Raw genomic sequence first — 24,829 nt, 5'->3', positions numbered from 1 at the left:
TTAAAAGGATGTTTCAATCACATGAGACAGCTAAGAGTTTGACTTGGTGGCATGTTGCTAGAAAATCAATTGACGGTCAGATGTCTCATCCGGCGGATTCCCCGTCTTGGAAACTTCTTGATGATAAATGGCCTGAGTTTGGTAATGAGCCGAGAAACTTGAGATTGGCTCTTTCATCTGATGGATTCAATCCCCACAGTTCTCTAAGTAGCAGATATAGTTGTTGGCCGGTTATCTTAGTTACATATAATCTCCCTCCATGGCTGTGCATGAAACGAAAGTTCATGATGTTAACCTTATTGATTTCCGGTCCTAAACAACCCGGAAATGATATAGACGTCTACTTGGAGCCTTTGATTGATGATTTAAAATCCTTGTGGGTTGGGATTAGAGGAGTGTATGATGCACATAATGGAGAATACTTTACACTCAGAGCTGCATTAATGTGGACAATTAATGATTTCCCCGCCTATGGAAACTTATCTGGTTGTGTTGTTAAAGGATATAAAGCTTGTCCAATATGCGGCGATGATACACCTAGTCACAGGTTGAAAAATGGCCACAAAATTTGTTACATTGGGCATAGAAAATGGTTACCAATCAATCATCCATATAGGAGGCAACGTGCAGCTTTTAATGGGAAACCTGAATATGGCATACCTCCAGAGCCATTAACCGGAGAAGAAGTGCTGCATATGGTTGAAAATGGTGACAGAGTTTGTTGGAAGAAGAAATCAATATTCTTTGATCTCGAGTATTGGAAATACCTTCCTGTGAGGCATGCCCTAGATGTTATGCACATTGAGAAGAATGTTTGCGATAGTATCATTGGTACATTGCTGGAGATCCCTGGAAAAAATAAAGATGGGATTGCTGCTCGATTAGATTTATTGAACATGGGGGTCAAAACTGATTTGCAACCCGAGTATGGAGAAAGACGTACTCGTTTGCCTCCTGGACCTTGGAATTTGTCAAGAGCAGAGAAGAGAGAGGTTTGCAATTCTTTCTATGGTATGAAGGTCCCTGAAGGTTATTCTTCAAATATTAAAAATCTTGTATCTGTACAAGATTCAAGACTTCTTGGCCTTAAATCACATGATTGTCATACCTTAATGCAACAATTGCTCCCTGTGGCAATTCGTTCTGTTTTGGAGAAGCCTGCAAGGTATGCAATAACTCGTTTGTGCTTCTTCTTCAATGCTATATGTGCAAAGACTGTTGATGTTTCCAAGCTAGATAAGTTGGAAGAAGATGTAGTAGTTACTCTGTGTTTGCTTGAGAAGTACTTTCCCCCTTCATTCTTTGATATCATGGTTCATCTAGTAGTACATCTTGTCAGAGAAGTTCGTCTATGTGGGCCAGTATATTTTAGGTGGATGTATTCGTTTGAAAGATATATGAAAGTGCTGAAGGGGTATGTTCAGAATCGTACTCGTCCCGAAGGTTGCATTGCTGAGCGGTATATAGCTGAAGAAGCGGTAGAGTTTTGTACTCAGCATTTATCTGATGTTAGTACAGTTGGAGTGCCTTCAAGCCAAAAGATGGGAGTTTCAAAGCCATTATCAGGTTGCACAGTGAGCGTAGTTGATCAGGACCTGTTGAATCAAGCACATCTATATGTCTTGGAGAATACGGAGGAAGTCCTACCTTATATCGAGTACGTATGAGTTTTATTCTTTAAGTTTCCATTTAAAATTATTTCTTATGTTTATCTTATATATTTGGGACCGTAATGCTTGAATTTTTCGTGTCATGTAGGCAACATATGATCCACATCAAGACTGCTTATCCAAAATTTAGAAAGAGAACAAAGTGGCTGCAAGATAAGCACAATAGCACTTTCATTCAATGGCTACGCTTCAAGGTATATGTTGTTGAATAACGTATTTCTCTTTTAATTTTCTTCTTATTTATATGTTAGGATGAATTAAGATATGATTAATTTGCAGGTTCAAAGTGAACTTGAGGAAGACAATCATGGCGTATCAGAAAATTTAAGGTGGCTAGCAGCTGGTCCAAACATGTCAGTGCCATTATATAGGAGCTATCTTATTAAAGGTATTAAATTCAATATCAAGGCACAAGATGATGTGCGGACAACTCAAAATAGTGGAGTTTATTTACTTGCACATACCATGCAAGTTGCTAGTGCCAAGGATAAAAACCCAATTCTCTCAAATATGGGTTTCTATGGTGTCATTCAAGAAATTTGGGACCTTGACTACCAAAAGTTTACAATCCCAGTCTTTAGGTGTGATTGGATAGATAGTTCTGGTCTTGTAGTCGACGAACTTGGATTTACCCTTGTAGATTTGAGTAAAATTGGACATAGGAATGACCAATTTGTTTTGGCTTCTCAAGTCAAACAAATATTTTTTGTTGACGACCCGATGCATCGTGGTTGGTCGGTAGTGTTATCAATGCCTAGTAGAGAATATAATGATGTTATTGGTGATGAAGTATTAGGTGATGTGATAATTGAGTGTGAGCCATTTACTAGAGGGATGCCAAATGTTGACACATTTGATGAACTGGTAGGTGAGTTAGGCGGTCAAAATATTCGAGATGGGTGTGAAGATATATGGATTGAATGATGCTTATGTAATTGGCAGTGTATGACATTAATTTTGTAATATATTGTAATGTGATTTCTTCACTTTCTACGTTCAAATAAAACACGACGTTATTGTGAATCAGTTATTCAGCATATTTACCGACGTCTTAAAGCAACGTAACAATGAAGAACCACGACGCTATTGTGAAGCAATTATTCAGGATATCACGTCGGTGAAGGATAAAGAACCGCCATGTAATTCAAAATAACACGACTCCAATCCCATAATACCGACGTCTAAAAAACGAGATATGTAATCTGAACGTTAAAAAATACGACGTCATCATACATTTTCCACGTCGCAAGTTCTTTTATAAACGAAGAGGAACGAAATTAATTCCGACGGAAATTCATTATAACCGCCGTCTAATAACAATTAAACGACGTTATTTGTAATACGGCTCCCATCATAATCTACGCCGTCTATATGTTCTGTAATACGGCTCTCATTTATTTGGAACCGACGTTGTTTAGACGTTCAACGTCGTCTATATTATTAAGTGCGTCGTGAGTAATGAATACATATAAATACAACGTCGACTATATAAATGTATACGTCGTAAATAATGACACTGACAACTATTTCCACGTCATCTTTTTTAGAAAAATCGAAGTGGAAAATTTATTTCACGACGGTTTTTTGTAAATAAGAGACGTTGTAGAACTTTAGCAGACTAAACACGTCTGTTTTTATTGTTTTCCGACGTTATTGTATTTAACAACGTCTAATATTTATGGTCGTTGTTTGTTTCTGAAAATAGGACGTATAAATTTTTTAATACGACTCTCATATATTTGTAACTGACGTTGTTTAGTTTTTCAACGTCTACTATAGAAACACATACGTCGTAAATAATGACACTGACAACTATTTCCACGTCATCTTTTATCGAAAAATCGAAGTGGAAAATTAATTGTACGACGGTTGTGTTTATATGTGCGACGTAGTAGGTATCAATAACGTCGTCTTCTAATGTATTTAAAGACGTCATATTTTTTATTGTCGTGAAAATTATATTTAACGTCGGCGTATTTTTATTGTCGTCGTTGTATGTCTATCTTGCGGCTTTGTTCTCTTAATATGTGTCATATTTTCCCTTTTTAACGACGGTGTTTTTAGAGAATTGGTCGTCTATTATCATCCTCGATTGCTTTTTTTAGATCTTTTTGCAGTACAAAGACGTCGTTTTGTATTTTTTGATGACGTTGTATTGTTTAACAACGACGGTTATTTAGCGTCGTGGTTTATGAGGGAAAAGATGACGGTGGATTCCACGACCATTGAAAAACCAAATACACGACGGTGATTTACCGTCGTCTTTTTGCTTTTTTGTAGTAGTGTATGCTATATTGATTGTTGTAATCTTCTTTCTTCCTTCCATTAGTTTTCTACCTCACTAGGTTTTCTCCAAGCAAATCTTTAATGATGCAACCGACATATCATTTGTGGTCTCCAAGGGGGAGTGTTGTAAAGGTTTTTGTGTGGAGCCCACTAACTATTCATTTGGAGACTTTGGGTAAAGTTTGTCTGCAACTTTCCCTTAGTGCACATTCACGTGGGTTGGCTACCTCCACCAATCTGCCTATAAATAAGGCATTATCATGCCTTTGCATAGACACCTCCAGATGAGAGAAGAATGAGAGTCAGGCAGAGAAGAGGAAGAGAAGGAAGAAAGAAGATTATTGCATACTCGACATGGAGGATAGTCTTTCCTTTCCACAGTTTCTCTTTTATTTTCCCAATTATTGTTGGGTTCATTTTCTACTTCTCTAGTTTTTTCGTCATCTTTAGACTTCTGAGACCTTAAATTTAATTTCGATTTGAAGGCATTTTATACTGGACTTTCATTTCGCTTACTCAGTCTTTTTTCATATGCTTTCAGAGAGCCCATTAATTCTGTCACTGACAAACTAGTTATATCTTTTGTCTGTTCAATGACAATTGCTAGTGGATCATACTTATCAATGAGACTGATAAGTATTTTTTCTACAATTCTTTAATCATAAATATTTTCCCCATAGGCTCTCAATTGATTGATTATTTCTTTCACTCTGGCATAGTACCCTTGTGAGATCTCAGAATCTTTCATTTTAATGTTTTCAAAATCTCTTCTCAAAGTTTGTAGTTTAACTGCAAGTACATTGGCGTTTCCTTGAAACTCCTCCTTCAAAGTATCCCATGCTTCCTTTGATGTTGTGGCTCCCATAATCCTTGGAAAAATAGTGTCATCCAAGGCTTGTTGCAGCTTAAATAGAGCCTTTGCATCCTTCTGCTGATCTTTCTTTAGCTGCTTTAACTGTTCGACAGTTGAATTTTCTGAATTATTGAAGCCATTATCAACTGTGTTCCATAAATCTTGAGACATAAAATAAGTCTTCATTTTGATGCTCTAGAAATCATAGTTTTCTCCAATAAAGATTGGAAATGGGATAGAAGTTTAGCTAACGGTAGACATGATGGAGGACTATATCGAACTCTTACGCCCAAGATAATCGAACTTTGCTCTGATACTACTTGTTGGGTTTTTAGAGAACAAAATAGTGATTTTATTTATTCAACAAAAGATAGGTACAAGGCTTTATAGAGGAGTAGGCTTATTTGCCTTCAACAGCTAGAAAGAAACCATTTGCTAGGCTTATTGGCCTATTCTCTCTCTTTTTGCTGGCTATTTGGCCTGTTCTTACTCTCTTGGCTTTGTACAAGAGATACCAACATCGATTTATACACTAAAGCTGCCGCCATTGTCCAAGTCGGTGGACTTGGCTTCTTCTCCTAGCCACTACTTTATAATATTATTACTAAGATTTTTCTAGAGTTTACAATAACCCTCTCTTAAAACTTGATTTTGTCAAAGTCAGTGCACTTTCTTGGGTTTTCTAATTTCTTCTAGATTTTTCTATATTCTTCAAGTGTGTATTAAATTTAACAGATACATTTGACTTCCTACTCAAAAAACTTACTCCTTGTCGGATATTCTTGATGCAGATGTTAATGTTTCTTTGCGAATTTAAATAAATTTCCTACCTCCTGGCAAAACCCTGAGCGCTAATAATAAACTATTGTAGTAAAATGACGATCATTCATGAAGGGATTTATTATTTTCTTTTTGGATACAAGTGATATTCGATTATCTCAGGAAGGAAAAACAGAAGAGATTTGTCACTATCTCCTCCCACATGTTGACAACAAAATTTATAATCATCAAATAATTATTAAAAGTAGATAAAAAATCTTTAAAACTGTATTAAATTCATTAAAAATCTGTAACTCTATCACAATCACTCGCTTCACTTTAAAAACAAAAAGGCATTAACTTTTATTTTCTCATTTAATAAGGGGGATAAAAATGAAAAATAGTCTAATAACCAAAAATATCATGATGCAAGACGTTTTACGTTGCTGGACAAGAAACCACTAATTCTTTGCTTAATTGGCCTGTCTTTCTTCTGGCACACCGCACGGATTGGCAAGAGGAAGCAAGAAAAGAGGTCATACAAATATTTGGCAAACAAACTCCAAACCCTGATGGCATTGCCAAACTGAAAACAGTAGGAAAGTCAAGAACTGAATCATTAGTTTGTTCTTCTAAGTGGCAGAAATATGTAGTTGTTTCCCTCTTTTCGACCGAGGCGGCCGACGAAAGGAACCTTTGGTTCTTCTTCTTTTTTGAGTACGGGGCGTGACCACCAAGCCCCGAATTTGGACTTGAATGGAATGTGAGAATATAGATGTGTTGCGTTTGAAATCTGACTTTAATCAAACAATTGTTCGGCCGAGCAAGCAACCTCCTCACAGCCTAGATTCGTTCACTACCTCGGGGTCAAGGCTTTATGTGAGCGGCCAACTGATGCAAAGTGGGTGGAGATGAAGATTGAAGGTGAAACGTAATGAAACGAAGAATAAGTGCGTAAAGTAAAAGAGCTTAAACATAAATATAATTTAAAGACAAATGCGTAAATTAAAGTGCGAAAGATAAATAACATAAAAACGAGAGTTAAAGTGCAATAAAATGAATCAAAGCGATAAATAAAGCAAGAACGAAATGAAAGCGATAAGAACGATAAAGTAAAATGATAACTTGAAATTAAACTTAATTGAAGTGCGATAACAATGAAAAGTAAATCAATTGAAATAAACTTGAATTTAAATGACAAGAAAATATAAATTGAATGAGAATTTAAACTTACACTAAGAAAAGGAAGAACTTGCTACATTAGGTACATGAAAAGTAAAATCCTTAGTCTAGAAAAAGAAAGGTGCGAGACGAAAATTAGGTTCGTCTGTCTGATGTTGTCCCTTCTTCCTTCATCTGATGAGGTTTATATAGAGGCATCCGTCAGCCCACGGGTTGGCCATTAAATGGCCAAAGGTCAACTTCATTCAAAATCTTTCCTTGTGAAACTTCAAATCTGTGAGATCATAATGATGGAGACCTTCTGAATGCTTGATTCTCTCTTCTTCTGGAATACTCCGGATTGTCGTCAATCTCCTTGATTTCCTTCCTTACAAAGCCTCCATCACGTGCATGCAATCCTCCGAAAATCTTAGGTTCTCATATGTGTCTTGGGCTTGGACCTCCGAGACTTTAGCTTGACATCTAGTGAGACATTGTAACTTCTGGAATTCTGATCTTGGTTAAAACATCCACTGATGTTCATGACATGGAATTGCTTGACTGGACTTGGAGTTGGGTTCAATTCAGCTGATCGAAGGCCTTGATCTCAGCTGATCAAAGACCTTGATCTTGGCTGATCGGAAGACTTGACCTTGACTGATCAGATGACTTGACCTTGGCTGATCAGAGGACTTGACCTTGGCTGATCAGATGACTTGATCTTGGCTGATCAGAGGACTTGACCTTGGCTGATCAGATGACTTGACATTGGCTAGTCAAATGACTTGATCTTTAGAAGACTTGATCTTGGCTGATAAGATGACTTGACCTTGGCTAATCAGATGACTTGGACCTTGGCTGATCAGATGACTTGGACCTTGGATGATCAGATGACTTGGACCTTGGTTGATTAGAAGACTTGATCTTGGTTGATAAGATGACTTGACCTTGGCTGATCAGATGACTCGGACCTTGGCTGATCAGAGGACTTGGACCTTGGCTGATCAGATGACTTTGACCTTGGCTGATCAGAGGACTTGACCTCGGCTAATCATACACCTTGATCTTGGCTAATCGAAGACCTTGATTCACTTCAGATGTTCCGACTTTGGAAGTTAGGTTTCGACTTCTAAGTTCTTAGTCTGAATTATGGTGGAACATCCTGCATCTTAAGCTATAGACTTTATTGAAGATTAAACGACATAGGGTGCATGATGACCCCTAAGTCCGGCCTTGTTGTTTCGATTTCACCATTAGGCACCTTGAGCCGCCAATTTGGAGTTTGGCCTATTGGTTTTCCATGACACATAGTCGGACTTCGACCAGGCTCAAACAGTAGTCAATTAAGTTTCAAAAGTTGACTTGTTGTCTTTTTTATTTTTTTCATTTTGTTGCAGATGAGTATGGTGATCAATGAGTCTCTAAGGTTATATTCCCCTGTTGGTACTCTGTTAAGGAAAGCTGAAAGGGAAGTTAAACTAGGAATAACTCTGGTTTTCATGGTGGGTCAAATGCTTCATATAGATCCAATGTTATGCAAGAATGTCAGATTTGCAGCAAGCGTGGGCATACTGCCACTAACTGTTACTATTGTAACTCTAAAGCCTCTTCCTCAACCGTATTGGAGTGCCAAATTTGGGGAAAGCGTGGGCATAGTGCTTTGGATTGCTATCAGAGATCCAATTACTCTTATCAGGGTCAAGCACCACAATCATCTCTTGCTTCTCTAACTGCTCAGTCCTCCTTTTCACCTGGGCAAGTTTGGATGCAGACAATGGTGCTATACACCATATGGTTGGAAGTGTTTCCTCTTTGCAAAATGTTGCTCCATGTGATACTGCAGCTAATGTCACAGTTGGAAATGATTTGCATATTTCAAACCTTGGCACTACCTCCATTTCTTGTGCCAGTTCTAAATCTCTTCACTTACCATATGTGTTTCATGTTCCTCAGCTCAAGGCCAATCTCTTATCAGTTCTTCAACTCTGTCAAGACAATAATTGTGTTATAACATTTGATGTCTCTGGATTTTACATACATCACAAGCTCACCAAGGCAATAATTCTCAGGGGCACGAGTAATCAAGGCTTATATTCCATTCCCTTGATTGTATCTCAAGTTTCTTCTGCAGCAAATGTCTTAGTTACTCTCCTCTTGTTGGGCCTCTGGGTCAGGCCGAAAGTCGACCCGACCCAAACTTGAATACCATATATGAACACCAACAAAGACTGTTCTCAAGGGTCTTCCTGAAGACAATTCATTTTCCCCAAGTTTCTCGCCTCTTGTTATTGCAATTATTGGCATTTTGGTGAGTGCTTTTCTTCTTGTTAGCTACTACACCATAATATCCAAGTACTGCGGCAATGCGGACCAGAGGAGGGCAAGAAGAGAAGATCCTGACCAGAATGAGGACGCTCACAATCCCTCCATCCATGAACCGTGGCATGTCGTGATGGCCGGCTTAGACGAGGCTCTGATCAAGTCATTAACAGTTTGTAAGTACAAGAAAGGAGATGATTTTCAAGTGGAAGATTCTTTCCCACTAGGCCTTCAAGGGCTCGGAATACACTACTTCCGGTCTAGAAAACTCTTATTTTATTTTTCTTTTGGGGAACATGGATTAAGCTAATTAAAGATTTTGGTCATGATCCATTAATGAGTGACTCTCTCTCCACCAATCGAGAATTAGAATTATTTGGTCATGATCCATTAATGAGTGAGTCTTCTCTACCAATCGGGAATTATAGTATACAACACATGAAGGTTCTTGTAAAAAGGACATTGTATACACCCGTTGCATTCAATAATTTATCCGGTTCTTGTCAAAAGGACATTGTATACACCCATTCCATTCAATAATTTCTCTGATTAAGACTGATTTGCATGTCCAAAATTCTACATACTCATTTGAACAGAGTGGTGTAAAATTTAGAGATTAAGTTATTGAATTGGGTGTAAGTTGGGTTTGAATTTGTACCGATCTATTAAGTTTTACATGGAGGATGTTTTGAATTTTTTGGATGGTTGGCGTCTGATAATTTTTAAGTTGATTTGGGATTAAATTTTTGTGTTTTGGATGATTTGGGTCAGATAATCTCTGTTCATGTGCACAAAGGGTGTTTAAGAAGCTCCTTTGTGGGGGTTTTAGAGGTGGCTAATGCTCTGATTTTAGTGTCCAGGTACTCAGAGGACAGGGTTTGACACTTACTATTCTAGCTTGTAGGAGTACAAAGGTCTTGTCTTCTGCCTTCCTCTCTAGGTCTCTTTTTTTTTTTTTTTAATAAAGTTGAATGTGGGTGCAGAAGTCTCAAGTATCTTCTTTTTGTTTGTATCTGACAGCCACTTGAGGAGAATGCCAAGTTAAAACTTGCTCAATTTTGCTTCCTGCGTCCTTTTGCCTTTGGCAATTTTTCCTCTTTTGTCTGTTCTTGTGTTTAATGGAGCAAATACCCTTGTTGCTTTGGTGCGTTTACAACAACTGAAATTAATAAGTTTTCCTATTTATTAGCATCTTGTTTCCAGTGATTTTTAAATTTCCCCTGTTGCTGTGGAACGAATATAACGGTGAGAAGAATTATGAACTGTAGGAGTTCCTTTTAATCACGATCTGGTAGTTTTGATGGATTACCAACTTCTTTTACTGATGATTTGTTAAGGCTTTTGGATAAATGTAGCTGCCGTTTTGTATTTTTATCTTTATGTGCATTTTTATCATGGGTTGTAACCATAAGTATAATTTGGATTTCTTGCTTTATGTTTCTTTGGTTCTATAATGGTTTGCAAAATGTTTTATTTCCTCGGTTGGTTGATGATTGTAATTTGTATTAATTTGTGATTGATTTAGCTATAAACATTTAGATGAGAATTTAGAATGGACTTATGGATTATTATACTTAATTTGAGCTTCTGAAGAAAAAATAAAAGAAGATTTATTTCGGCATGTTTTAACAGCTTTAACAGCTGCTGTGATGTTTACTTTTTTGGGGAAAAAAACATTTATTTGGGCTAGTTTTAACATTTGATGCTTAATTTTTCGCTGAGACTATAATGAGTGGAAAGTTATAAGGGGTAAGTTATAAGGGGTTCACTTTATAGCCATCAGATTAATCCAAGGGCTGGGGAGAATTGAGATAAAGTTTCACAATTGGGTAGGTGAGGAACCCAAACCCGAATTGAATATCCAGCACGTCCAAAAAGAAGAAGAAGAGGGAAACACGTCCGAAAAAGAAGAAGAAGAGGCAAGTTCGAGGTTTGAACAGAAAGAACTCATCTCTCTAAAACACAGAGGTCTGAGATACCCAATGAAGGCAACGGCTAACGACAGTTGAAGGCAACGATTCGCCACTCCGTTCTCCAGACCCCGAAAAAGTATTTATTTGGAGTAGAAGGGGCAAAGGTGTGGATTCCAAATCAGTGAAGGGGCGAAGCAGTGGAAGGGGAAGGGGAGAAGCTGTATTCGTTGGAAGTGGTAGGTTCCATTTGTGGAGCAAAGAAACAGAAAGACCCCACACAGACACCTTGCAATAAACGGCATTTGGTGAGTAATTTATGGAATTTGAGTTTAGGGTTAGAGTAATGGTTTTCCCCAATTTGTACCATAAATTTTGTTGGATTTGGCATCTCTTCGTTGTGCTTCAGTTGCATGTTAATTTTTGCTTAGGTATATGTTAAAAAAAGAATGAAAATCAAGTCAATAACAAGTGAATAACATGTCAATAATGATATGAATAAGATAATGGTGTTGAATTGGAGGAGGCCCTCAAAACCTTCCACATTTGAAGCAGTGCATAGTGCAGATTAAGAAGAGGCGCTAGAATATATATATTTTATGAAGTAAATATGATTTTCTTTGTTACTAAATTTGCCTGAGAAACATTTGAACAGATAATAATAAACTCATGAATAGAACTGAAAAGCATTTGATGAGTAATGTAAGGAATTTGAGTTTAGGGTTAGAGTAATGGTTTTCCCCAATTTGTACCATCAATGTTGTTGGATTTGGCATCTCTTATTTGTGCTTCAATTGCATGTTAATTTTTGCTTGGGTATATGTTAAAAAATGAATGAAAATAAAGTCAATCACATGTCAATAACATCTCAATAACATGTCAATAACATGTTAGTAATGATATGAATAAGATAATGGTGTTAAATTGGAGGAGGCGCTCAAAACCTTCCACATTTGAAGCAGTGCAGAGTGAAGAGTACCTCTCTGGCACTAGAATTTATATATTTTGTGAAATAAATATTATTTCATTTGTTACTAAATTTGCCTATGAGAAATGAGAACAGATAATAATAAACTCATGAATAAATGTGCAAAGCATTTGAAATGAAGGTTGATCTATGACGATTGTGGGTGACTGAAGAAAAAGGTAGAAAGAAAGAAGGATGTGGCAATTGCTTAGCAAGCAGATAGCAGAGTACATGCTTTGCTTTGCTTCCTTCCACTATATTTCTTATTTATTTATTTTGGGTTGTGTATGAGATGACAATAATTGTCATGTGTGTGAAGTGCAGAACTTGCCTACATTGCACTCACACGAGTATGGATCCATAAATAAAACACGTGAAATTGTTTGTAATTCACATAATCATTGCATTAACAGGTATTTGCACAAAAATTGTCATATTGCTTTGATGATGTTAAAGCCTGTGATGAGTAATCCCTATGCTCATGTACTTTGTAAAAGTTGTAATGTGCCTGGTTGACTAGTTGTGATTGTGCAAATACGTGGTAGTATATATGTTCACGTTATTTCACATTGTATTTGAGGAAATGGGATCCAACGTGGAGCTGGTATGGCCAGAGGCAGAGGTATATTCGTCACGGGTGAACAACTGCTCACATGCAAATTCATCTCTAGCTGCAATTCGAGCGAAGTTGAGTGCGGAACAATTAGAACAATTCAAGACATCATGCTTTGGCCATCTTCTGAACATAGATAAGATTCAGTTTAGCGGGCAGATTGTGCATGGGGTTGTGTTGCGTAGAGTAGCGGGGCAGGGTGTGAAAGACTTGGATGGACTGAGTTTCTTATTAGGGTGTGACGTTGCTCAGTTCACTCGTCAGGATTTCTATTTGATCACAGGGCTTCGTTTTGGGGAAGTGCCTGAAGTTTCCAGTGGAGAGAGTGATGAAATCAGACTTCAGAAAAGATATTTTATAGACGAAGGAATTACATGCAATGCTTTAGAAGAAGCATTTCTGAGGTGCACAGAGGAAGATGACATCTACAAGCTAGCTCTTGTTTACTTTGCTGAGTTAGTGGTTTTGGGAAGGAACAAACATTTGAACATCAATCTAAATTACCTGACCCTTGTAGAGGACTTGGATGCGTTCAACAGGTATCCGTGGGGTTCGGTGTCCTTTGACAAAACCCAAGACAATCTATTTTCTGCACCAACAAAGTATGTGAAAAGCTTGGAAAATGAAGAGGGAAGAGGGAAGGGGAAAAGTAAGGTAACAGGAACAAGCCGGAGAAATGAGAAGGGCAAGAAGGATAAGCATGGTGAAGCGCAAAGGAGTGGCTGGAGTTTTAAAGGTTTCACGTATGCTTTCCAGGTACATGGTAATAATGTTCATGTCAGTTATGTTTTGTTTTTCTTTAAAACATAAATAATGACTTTTGTCCTGTGAATTGTGTAGATTTGGGTATATGAATTAATTCCTAGAATGGCGGACCTGAATTACTGCAAGGTTGTTGATCCGACCACTGTCCCGCGTATTTTGTGATGGAGAACTACTACGTCTGTTCTAGAGATGAGAAAGTTGAACAATTATTTTTTTCAGAGCAAAGAGGTTTGGTTTGCAGCCCTTGGAACTATTGATAAGATTGAATGAAATTATGAAGTAGAATGATTTAATATGACTCTTGTCTGTATTCTGAAACAGTCAGTTCAGTTGCGGGCGCTATGTCCGAGTGAAGAGGAAATGAGACAGCCATATTGGAGTTGGCCACAGGATCGCCCTGCTGTTGTCTCGGCAGAGTCAATTCCTTCTTCATGTGGTGATCTTGATGAGTTGAACAAGGTGGTAAGCTTGTTGAGGTCCGAGTTGTTTCAAGTAAAGCGGGAAAAAGACGTCCTTCACTTAAAGGTCATACGGATGGAAAAACTGTTGGACCAATATTTAGGTCCTCAGTTTGAGCAGGAAGTAAGGAGGGACCTAGCTTTACTGAAACAGAGGACGAATTGTTGTGTCGTCTCACATCTATTTAAGGGATATGGGAAAATGGATGACATTCAATGGGATGAAGGGCCAAGTAACAGAAATGAGGGAGAGGAAAAGGAAGATGAAGGGATTGAAGGGGGTGAAGGGCCAAATAATAGAAATGAGGGAGCACATAAGGAAGAGGAGGGGATTGAAGGAGAGGAAAAGGAAGAGGAGGGGATTGAAGGAGGTGAAGGGCCAAGTAATATAAATGAGGGAGAGGAAAAGGAAGAGGAGGGGATTGAAGGGGGTGAAGTGCAAGGAAAACCAAGTGAGGTAGAGGAAGGGCAAAGGAAAAGAAGTGAAGGAGAGCAAGTGCAAGTAAAAAGTAGCAAAGGAGAGGAAGCCCAAAGACAGAGCAGTGAGGGAGAGGAAGTGAAAAGAAAAAGCAGTAGGGGAGAGAAACTGCAAAGGAAAAAAAGGGAGGGCAAGGAAGTGAAAACACAAACAAGTGAGGAAAAGGAAGTGCAAAGAAACCAATGTGAGAAAGAAGATAATGAAGTTATGTTGCTTGGGGGTGACATTGGCGAGAGCACGGAGGGGACACTGCTTGAGTTTACTGTCGGGGACATTGATTTGGATGAACCTACAGCTGTGCTATCTCAGTTGAACGTGTGGTTGAATGATAAAGGTAAAGCTGTGGCACAAGGGGTCCAATTACGGAAAAGGAAGAGGATCATTCCTTTGTGGAAGATCATTGAAGGCAGTGAATTGGTTCCAAAAACTGGGGCACAGACAACCGGACTGAAGATGTTAGACCCAATGAAGGCGATTCCGCATGATGATCTGGTGAATTTGCTGAAACTTTGTTGGGAATGGCGCCAGGACCCAAAGTAAGTCCCTTGCAATTATAAGATAGAAGCATGACTGTATATAATTTTTTATATACAGTGTTCTAAAACTGTTTTATATTCATAGTTTGGTGATGCAATTTGGCAACGTGGAAGCTGAGATTGAATTCTTCGCTTCCCTCGTGAAAGCTGATGGTTGGCTGAAAGGAGATGTAAGTGTAATTGATTATGCATTTGTTTTAATGTACACACATTATGAGATTGACAAGAAAAACATGTTGCAGCACATTGACTTGGGGTTGCATCTCATCCGGAAGCGACAACAACAGTTGGAGACAGATTCGGTAGAAGTAGCGGACTGGACAACGACCGATGTTTTTTTTATGGTATGTCATCGGCCTTGACCAAGTGCCGTTAATAATTACACATTTTCCATACACACACTAGTGGAGGTGTTTAACCATTGATTGTTTTGTATTTCACAGAATCACATTCGTACTTGCTTTGCGGATAATAAAAGAAAAAAACAACAGCTTGGGTGGAAAATCAGAAAAAGTTTACTAAACGTTGTAAATGGGAAGGTTCCTCCATGTGGGTTGGATTGGCAGAACGTCTATAAGGTGTATACCCCATTTATGTTGACGAAGTACAAGCATTGGGTGGCTGTAATGATTGATCTGGTATTGTGTGAAATCAAAGTGTACGATTCAAAGGTTTCACTAATTCCAGATGACATCGTAAAGGAAGAACTCGGCCCGCTATCAATTACGCTTCCAAATCTTCTCAACACCATCGACTTTTATGAAGAAGGTGTTTATGCAAACAATTGCAGCCGAGATTGGTGGTGTCCGTGGCCAATAGAGCGTGTGGATGTTCCACAACAGTCTAATGAGTAAGCACAACTTGCAATTTAATTTTATTACTTTCAATTGTCAATTACGTTAGAATGTCATTAGTTGAATTGATCGAGTTCTTGTTTTGCTTCAGAGGCGATTGTGGCATGTTTGTGTTAAAGTACATTGAGCTTTTCAGCGCTGAGCTTCCGTTAGCTAGTTGCACCTCGCACAACATGCCTTTTTTTCGGTTGAAATTGGCTGCGGAGATAACAAGGCACTACTACAAAAAGTGAAAAAGACGACCAGAAAACAACGACGGTCTAAGTGAAAACCGTCGTGGTTTTTAAAAAGACGACGGTTCTAAAAACACCGTCGTGTAATACAACCTTAGACAACTAAAAATGGAGATTCAAATGGCTGTTCAAAAACAACGACGTACATAATTAAACAACCGATGTCTATTTGAAACAGATTTCCGCAGTGTAAAATCAATGCCAACAAAGAACGGCAGAAGTTATGAATCGACCGACGTAGAAAGTAAAGACGACGATTTCAATAAAAACCGCCGTTTTTACTCATAAAATAACACGACGAGGTTTTCGTATAAGACGCCGTATAATTACAAACAAATCCACGGCTTTAAAATACAAAATATCGCCGTATTAAATTAATGCACAACGACGGAAAATATAAATATATGGACGTCATTCTCGTATAGTTCTACGACGTTATCTTTAAATCGTACAATAAAATTTAACGTCGTATTTATTCATTTTATACGTCGTACCTTTAATTTTAACCGTCGTCTTAATAAGAATTTTTGTTAACAATTTTTTTCTTTGATTTTCTTATCCTACGTCGGTAGATCTACTTAATGACAAGAATTGAAATAACCACGACGGTTTATATAGAAAACCGCCGACATAATCAGATTTGTCTGAGATCCAAAGGGTTACGAAATCTTACCAGATGGAACTCTGTTCCACATCATAATCTTAACAGATGACACAGATTTGCAATCAGAGAGACAATTTTTTGGAAGTTGATGATGTGTGTGCGTTTGTGTATCTACAAATATTATACCTAACGTCGTTGCAAATTTGCAATCAGAGAGACAATTTTCAACGACGGTTATATTATACCTAACGACGTTTAAAAAACAAATCAACGTCGCTAAACAAATATATTACGTCGTCTTAGTCTTACTTAAGACAACGAAAAACGACGACAGTAATAAAAAAACAGTCGTTGTTTTTATATTCTTATTTTATTTAAATCTGTCCTCCAAAAAAGAAACTTTACATATTCCAGAACATTAATTTCCTTCATTTTAAATTTCCTCCGGAAAAAAAAACTCTATTTATAACGCACTGTAATTGAAAAATAAACTGAAAGGTCACGGGAAAAAAATTTCTATTCATAATTTAACAATTCAAATCCACGTCGGTTATATTAAACCTAACGACGTTAAATGAAAAGATTCCACGTCGCAAAACAAATATTGCGTCGTGTTAGTTTATGGTTTCTTTAATAGTTTCAGTTTCTTTAACAGTTTGGTCCTTTATCTTTCTGCAGGACTTGTATAGTTCAAAGCATTGACTTGTATAGTTCAGAGTATAGTTCAAAGCACTGATTCGATTGCTCATGCTTTATCGCATTCATGAAGCCATTTCTATTCTTTATCGCATTCTTGAAACCCATCTTCTTCTTCTGAAGCTCTACGGATAAAGGAAGAGGCTATCACAAATCTGACGGATCTTCTTAGCCAAGAAAATCAAGCAGAGGATCAGGCACATCTGATCTTCAGATTTCCCTGAGAAGCGAACTTTCCTTCGACAGCGAGTGGAGGCCAGGCTTGCATCTCTTTTGATGGAAAGCAAGGAGTATTCAGAAGCACTAAATGTCCTATCAGGCTTGATCAAGGAAGTGAGAAGGCTAGTTGACAAGCTTCTTCTTGTGGACATAGATTTGATGCGAGTAAGCTCAATTTCTCTTTGAGAAAGACACCCAAATTACTGTCTTTGAGATGTGAGAGACAGTGTCTCTGAGAGAGGAAGAACTTGGAACCCTAAATGTAAACAGAAAATGAATGAAAGCGACAAATTTATAGAATAAATTTTTAAAACCAACGGCGGTCCTTACAAAAAAATCGCCGTTTAAATTTTAAAATCAACGTCGTTATGAACGACGTATATTACATAAATCCACGTCGGTACATTAATAAAACCGACGTGTTAAATGATCTACCATGACGCGAGTTATTACTTATGTACTTTAATTTTTGTGTTTACTACGACGGTACCTACAACACTACTGTCGTACTTATTTACCACGTCCGAAGTTAAACGTACTGTCGTATTTTGTAATTTATACGTCGTAGTTATATGTAACCACCGTATTATTTTTTGAAATGGTTTTATATGTAAGCAACTTTTCGTGTACCTGTCTTACACATGCACTGTTTCCAAACCCGATTAAAAATTTCAATCTCCCAGAGAAAACTTTTAGACTTTTTTCCTTGTCAGAGCACTTTCAGAGTATCTCATCGTCTTCCTCTCGTCTTCTTCATCGTCTCTGAACTTAAACATCGATCGTCTTCCTCTTGCTTTCATTGCACGCAAAAGGTAAGCTTTCATTTTCACTATTTTGGTTGCTGTTTTGCATGCTCATACGTTTTTTGTTTGAAAAATCTTTTTACCTTTTTTCTGGCCAAAATCATTTTACTTCTTTCCAAGTTCGAAAAAATATACAGACAAAGAGGGAAAGTTTCCAACTTTGAAGACAACTACCTCAACTAAATAAGACGACGGTAGCTTCTTATTTACGTGGTTAAATATGTAGACCACGACGGTTCGTCAGTCGTTCTAGCGTCGTCTGAAAATTGACAAAGTTGTTTTTAAAATTATAGTCTTTTTTTTATTTGCTTGTTTAATTGCAGGTTTGATTTCTCTGGACAATGGTTTTTGTTTTTCCCTAATTTGATAAAATATAAAGAAAAAGAAATTAGGGTTGGTATCTAATATAGACGACAGTATCTTATTGTTTTACGTCGTGTGAATGTTAATACCACGACGTCATAATAAAATACCGTCGTCTATATAAGATTCCAAAACTTTCTTTCTTGGCCTTGTATTTTATCAAATTAGAAAACAAAAACCATGGTTCAGAAAAATCAAATCTGCAATCAAACATTCACAGAGAAAGAAAGAAGGGTTTTGGATCCTTATATAGACGACGGTATATTACTACTGACGTCGTGTGAACATCAATACCACGACGTTATATAAATATTCCGTCGTTTATAGTTAATTATTACGTCGTTTGTAGTTAATTATTTCGTCGTTGTTTAATTACCTTGGTTTTAAACATTTATTACGTCTGATATTATTTCATTGCGTCGTTTAAAATCATATCATACGTCGTATTTTATTAATAACCGTCGTTTGTGTTCTTAATCTTTTCTTGAAATATTTTCACTTGCAGTTTTGTCTGTAAAAATGGTTTCTCACCAAGACCAAAGTAAGGATTCTGGCTCCAACAAAAATGGAGGTAAGGAGCAAGTACCTCCTCAAGAGAAGTCTTCGAAGATAATGAAGTCTTCGAAGAAGATGAAGTTTGCTTCATCATCTGCTGATACAGAACCAACCAGCGCGACAACAATCTCTGATGATTCAAAGGCTGGTCGAGGTATGAGCACAATGCCTCGTGTTGTGAAGAGAAAACTTCAGAAACTGAGGCCAATTGTTGAGTACAATAAAAGGGGGAAAGGAATTGGCCAAGCACACAGTGAGATGCAGTCCTATATTGGTGTGTTGGCACGCTCCAGAGTCCCACTTGTGGACTTGAAATGGGCTCAAATCCCCAAGGATATAAAGGAGCAGATTTGGGAAGCAGTTGACATTGCTTTTGTAGTAGGTCAAGGGGGCAAGAACTCTGTCTTAGCTTCTGCTGCCAAGAAATGGAAGGATTTCAAGTCTACACTAACGAGGCATTATATCCTTCCATACACCAATGACAGGGAGAGATTAAGCCAACCCCCTGAAACATATAAATTCATAGAGAAAGCACAATGGGATGCCTTTGTAGCTTCAAGGCTATCTAAAGATTTTGAGTCTGTGCATTCTCAACATGCACAGATTAGGGAGAAACTCGAGTACAATCATCGATTGTCTCGAAAAGGATATGCTGGTTTGGAGGATCAATTAGAGGAAACCATGCTTGGGGTAGAAATTGATCGATCTACCTTATGGAAGAGAGCTAGACAGGACAAACATGGTAACATCCCTGATCCAAAGGTGGCAGAGAAAGCAAAATTAATTGTAAGCCTACTCACTCTGTTTTAATTTTTTATTAAACTGTGAATAATTCTTATTACGTCTTATGTTATATTTGGTGTCGTGTGAATGATATTACCACGTCGACATTTTTTAAAACACGTCGTTAAAGGTCTAAATAGGAATCACAACTCTGTTTTCTGTAATTATAGCATAAGATGTCGGTGGTTCAATTTCGCGTCGTCTGTATTGAATTACTACGTCGAAATGTTTTAAACAACGTCGTTAAAGGTGTGAATATTGAATCATCCCTCTGTTACATAAGACGTCGGTGGTTTATTAATTTCGTCGTTTTAAAGAAATAACCACGTCGGTATAACTACCGTCGTGATAAATTATTATAACGTCGATTTATATGTTATTGCGTCGTGTGAAATTATATAATACGTCGTTTGTATATAAATAACCGTCGTGTGTTTTTGTTCTTACTTTTTTATATATCTTTGTTTCAGGATGATTTGCAAAAACAAGTCTCGGAAGGCAAAGTCACCGTCTCTGGCAGCAATAATGTGCTGACCATGGCTTTGGGCCCCGAGCATCCAGGCAGAGTCAGAGGAGTAGGTGCTGGGATCTCACCAAAGCAATATTTCAATTTACCCAAACCACAGAGAGTGAGCTTTGACGACCGTTTGAAGGACAGTTTAAGAGTTCTCCTTCAAGAAGAGACTAGAAAGATGGAGGCTAAGGCAAGGGAAGAGGCTTTAAGGATGGAGGCTAGAACGAAACAATTGGTAGAGGCTGAGAGGGAGCATTTCCTGAGTCAGCTTTCCCAATTAATTCCCAATTTTGATCCAAGCATGCTTAAACCCAGAATTAGCCAAAGTCCCAAAAATCCAATGTCTGACAAAGCAAGCTGCTCTGGAGGTGATGTGAGATCCCAGCATTTTGAGGATGATACTGCCAAAAATGGGAAACATCAGGAAGAAAAGGTAACATATCTGAACTTTGAATTCTCTGTTTTTTTAAAAACCATTAGACGTCGTTATTATTAATAAAACCGTCGTTTGAAATACATACCACGACGATTTTAACAATAAACCGTCGTTTGTATTTCAATACCACGTCGTATTTAGTTTACTTGTTTTACACGCCATTAAACGTCGTTATTTTTAAAACTTTGTGGTTTTTAGACGACGGAGTTAATCATTCCCGACGTCATAGATGAAGAGAATAAAGAAGAAAAACAAGATGAAAAGCAGAAAGAAGATGACGACCAGGTATGTTCACATAACTTTGCCTTTTTTATTTGTTTTTCAAAATTCCAGACGTCGATATTTTTCTTTAAACCGTCGTTTGTTTACAACTTAGACGGCGGAATTGTTTTCTAAGACGTAATAAATAATTCACCACGACGGTTTTTTCACCGTCGTTTAAATTGTTTTCAGACGACGTTTTATTCCTTAAACCGTCGTTTTTATTGAATTACCACGTCATTTTTTTTATTTCTTTAAACAGGTTACTAAAGTTGTTGATTATTCAATTATGGAGGCGCCATCTTCTTTACAAACCCTTTGTCGTTATGTGGAAACGACACTCGTGCCTCAGGATAAGACCCTGCACTTTACAATTGATAAGGAGGTCTTTGGTCTAGAGTGCGATACCTTCCTCCTGCCTGAAGATATTACACAATTTGCAGGCATGGAGGAAATAGGAGCTACAGTCATTGCTGTATATATGAGGTTTGTCATTCTAAAATAATACGTCGTTGGTTTATTTATTGCGTCGTCTTAACTAACTAACCACGTCGTTAGTATGTACCGTCGTGATAAATTTATTATAACGTCGTTGTCTATTTCAGTACGTCGTGTGAAACCTTATAATACGTCGTTTTGTTATACATAACCGTCGTGTGTTTTTTTTGCGCTGACTTGTTTATATTATTTTATATATTTAGGTACTTACACGATGTTTTAAAACAAGCAAATATGTGCACAATGGTTGGCTTTATCGACCCTGCTACAGTTAGTGCCAGCTCTGGCACAATAGCTGACAGATCACAAATGGTAGCATCACGACTTCAGAAGACTGACGGTGAACAGATTTTCCTGATGCCGTACAATCCAGGGTTAGTCTCCTTAACAGGATTTTGTTTTTATGATTTTCAATAAATGACAGCGTATAAACTAACCACGTCGGTGTTTTATTTTATTGAGTCGTTTGAAACGACTAACCACGTCGGTAGTTATTTATCGTCGTGATAAATATATAATGTCGTCGATTGCTACTTTATTTCGTCGTGTGAAATATTATAATACGTCGTTTTTGTAAATAACCGTCGTTTTTATATTAATTTTGTGCAGCCGTCATTGGATCTTGCTGATTGTAAGAGCAAAGAGGGAAACAGTCTATTTTCTGGATCCTCTGCCAGGATATCGTGTGGTCGATGAAGAGGCCAAAAACATCGTGAACAGTGCCATAAAAATTTATAATTCCCACATAGCCAGATCAGGCCGTAAGGCAGTCATTTGGAAAACTCTGTCAGGCACACCAAAGCAACCCAGCAATGTCGAATGCGGGTATTACGTGATGCGCTTCATGAAGGACATCATCATGGATCCTTCCTTGGGGTTTGAGAAGAAGGTAAGAAGAAATAACCTTCAAACATTTTACGTCGTTTTTTGTATTATCAACGACGGTCATGTAAAATTACCGTCGTTGAATAGATATACTACGTCAGTTATGGTCGTCTGTGATTGAATTTCCTTTTATTTATAAACCCTAATAGTCATTGTTTTTATGCAGTATGCGAAGGGAAAACAGGAAGAGCCATACCCCCAAGAAGCAATTGATGAAGTCCGGAATGAATGGGCAGAGTTTGTTTGCCTTCAACTGGAATAGGGGAATTATTGAACACTTGATATTTATGTATAATGTACAAATTTTGTCTATATTATATAATGTAAAAATTTGTTGAGGTTTTCTTAAAGTAAAAACAAAAACAAACATACAAAATGCGTTACCGACGTGTAATAATTTTCCAACGACGTAATAAAGTCAAAAGCCGTCGTTTTTTGTGGTTTCGTTTTAAACAAATCCGACGTAAAAGGATATTTAGACGACGTTCTTTGAACAATGGAGTCGTTTATGGTTTACAACGTCTTCAATTTCTTAAGGGTTCAGGGTAGTACTTTGTAACGACAGCGGTTAAGTCGAGGAATATATATTTTACGTCGGATAGTTAAATATCCGCCATCGTTTCTCATTTAAACGACGTCATTTTAACAACTTAGTCGTCTCTTACAATTTACAACGTCTACAATTTATTAACACCGACGTGGTTTGTTGTTGTGATAAGAATATTTTATTATTTTTATATCAAAATATTCAAAATAAATTTAAAATAAATCAGAAAAATGCAAAGTCAACTGCTATGAAGTCATTGATATATTTTCTTCCCCCTAAAGCTTGAAAAAATTCATTTTGAATAACAAAAATTTAAAATGAACATCCAAAACAAAATTGTTTTGATGAGTCATAAAATCACTTCTAGTTTTATGGTTTAGGGTTTAGAGTCTAGGGTTTAGAGATTAGGGTTGTTATTTATTGGGGTTTATTTTTAAAGTAAAATTTTTGGGTAGTCTAGGGTATATATTAGGCTGTAAAACCATAAACCCTTTTATAAACTTAATTTTTAAAATTATATAATTTAGTTTTAAGGGTTTAGGGTATTAATTGTTAACGACGGTGGTTGAGTCGTGGAATACATATGTTACGTCGTGCAGTAAATTATCCGACATGGTTTCTGCGTTAAACGACGTCATTTTAATATGTAAGTCGTGTATTATAATTTACAACGTTTTCAATTTCTTGACCCCGATGTGGTTTTTCAGTCGTCTTTATATCAAAATATTAAAAATAAATTTAAGATTAATCCGAAAAATGAAGCGTCAAAATAAACGGCGTTACGTTCAGTGTTTCCGTCGTGGAATATTACATTTACGTCGGTTCTTGTAGAACTTTCGCCATGGTTTTTCTTTCGACGTTTTAAAGAGCGCGCGCTCTAAAAATTTCCGCGCGCCCTAAATTTTTTTATATTTGGCTCTTATTCTTATACTTCTAACCCTGAACCCTAAAATTTTCAGATTTCGCGCAACATAACATTCGCTCTCTCACTTCTGCTCTAATTAAAAGTTGCACTCTCCAGGCTCCGTCGAATCTGTGAGCTCGTCCAACCTGTAAGTACAAACCCTATCTTCCCCTTGTAAATTCATTGAATGATATTAGGTTGTTTTGTTAAAGGGTTTTAGGTATATGCTTTGCGATCTGTTAATAATGTGCTTATAGGTATGGGTTCATGGATTTTCTGTTTAATGGGTTCATGGATTACATTATCTGTTATGTTGAATTGGGAATGGTTTTAATTTTGTCGGATCTTTTAATCACCCTATGTTATGTTGAATTGGGAATGGATTTATTGTTTTCATGCTTGGTTTCATGTATATGTTGGTTTCTTGCTTGGTTTCATATATATGTTGTGTTCTTAATGGGTTTTGGGTTCTTGAAAATAAACTGAGACACGACGCCTTTTTAGGCATACGACGACGATTACACGACGGTTTATGAAAAAACCGTCGTTGTATTACTTATACACGACGGTTTTTTCATAAACCGTCGTTTGTATTACTTATATTAGACGACGTCTGTTGAAAATCCGTCGTCTATATATGCCAAATACGTCTGTTTTTGTTTAAAACCCGTCGTCTCTGTTGTGTATTACTTGCTATTAGATCTTTGTATAATCTGCTATAGTGATGGTCATTGCCTGTATTTTCACTTTATTATAGATAATAGGTTATAGTGTCGGAGATGGATAAGTCATGGATGCACTCGGATAGAAGATCGAAGGCATATGAGTTTGGGGTGGAAGCATTTTTGAACTTTACTGTAGAAAATCTTCTAACTACAACACATATCCGTTGTCCATGA

General features: G+C 37.3%; 2 protein-coding genes and 1 long non-coding RNA gene across 3 annotated transcripts; all 3 read left to right on the top strand.

Annotated features, from left to right (window-relative positions):
* LOC109949192 lies at positions 12,509–13,104 on the top strand. The gene is made up of 2 exons (XM_020563971.1): positions 12,509–12,993; positions 13,056–13,104. The coding sequence occupies exons 1-2, from the start codon at positions 12,509–12,511 to the stop codon at positions 13,102–13,104; spliced, it is 534 nt and encodes a 177-aa protein (XP_020419560.1).
* Positions 14,099–14,260, top strand: LOC109949298. Its single transcript, XR_002271871.1, has 2 exons — positions 14,099–14,132; positions 14,163–14,260. It is a non-coding gene; the product is annotated as an uncharacterized LOC109949298 (long non-coding RNA).
* LOC109949191 lies at positions 14,371–15,137 on the top strand. The gene is made up of 2 exons (XM_020563970.1): positions 14,371–14,775; positions 14,861–15,137. Exons 1-2 carry the CDS (start codon positions 14,447–14,449, stop codon positions 15,135–15,137), a joined length of 606 nt encoding a protein of 201 aa, XP_020419559.1. The 5' UTR covers positions 14,371–14,446.

The sequence above is a fragment of the Prunus persica genome, chromosome G5, assembly GCF_000346465.2.
Source record: "Prunus persica cultivar Lovell chromosome G5, Prunus_persica_NCBIv2, whole genome shotgun sequence".
Classification (NCBI taxonomy): domain Eukaryota; kingdom Viridiplantae; phylum Streptophyta; class Magnoliopsida; order Rosales; family Rosaceae; genus Prunus; species Prunus persica.
The sequence above is the reverse complement of the archived record's forward strand: the minus strand, read 5'-3'. Positions and strand labels throughout refer to the sequence as shown.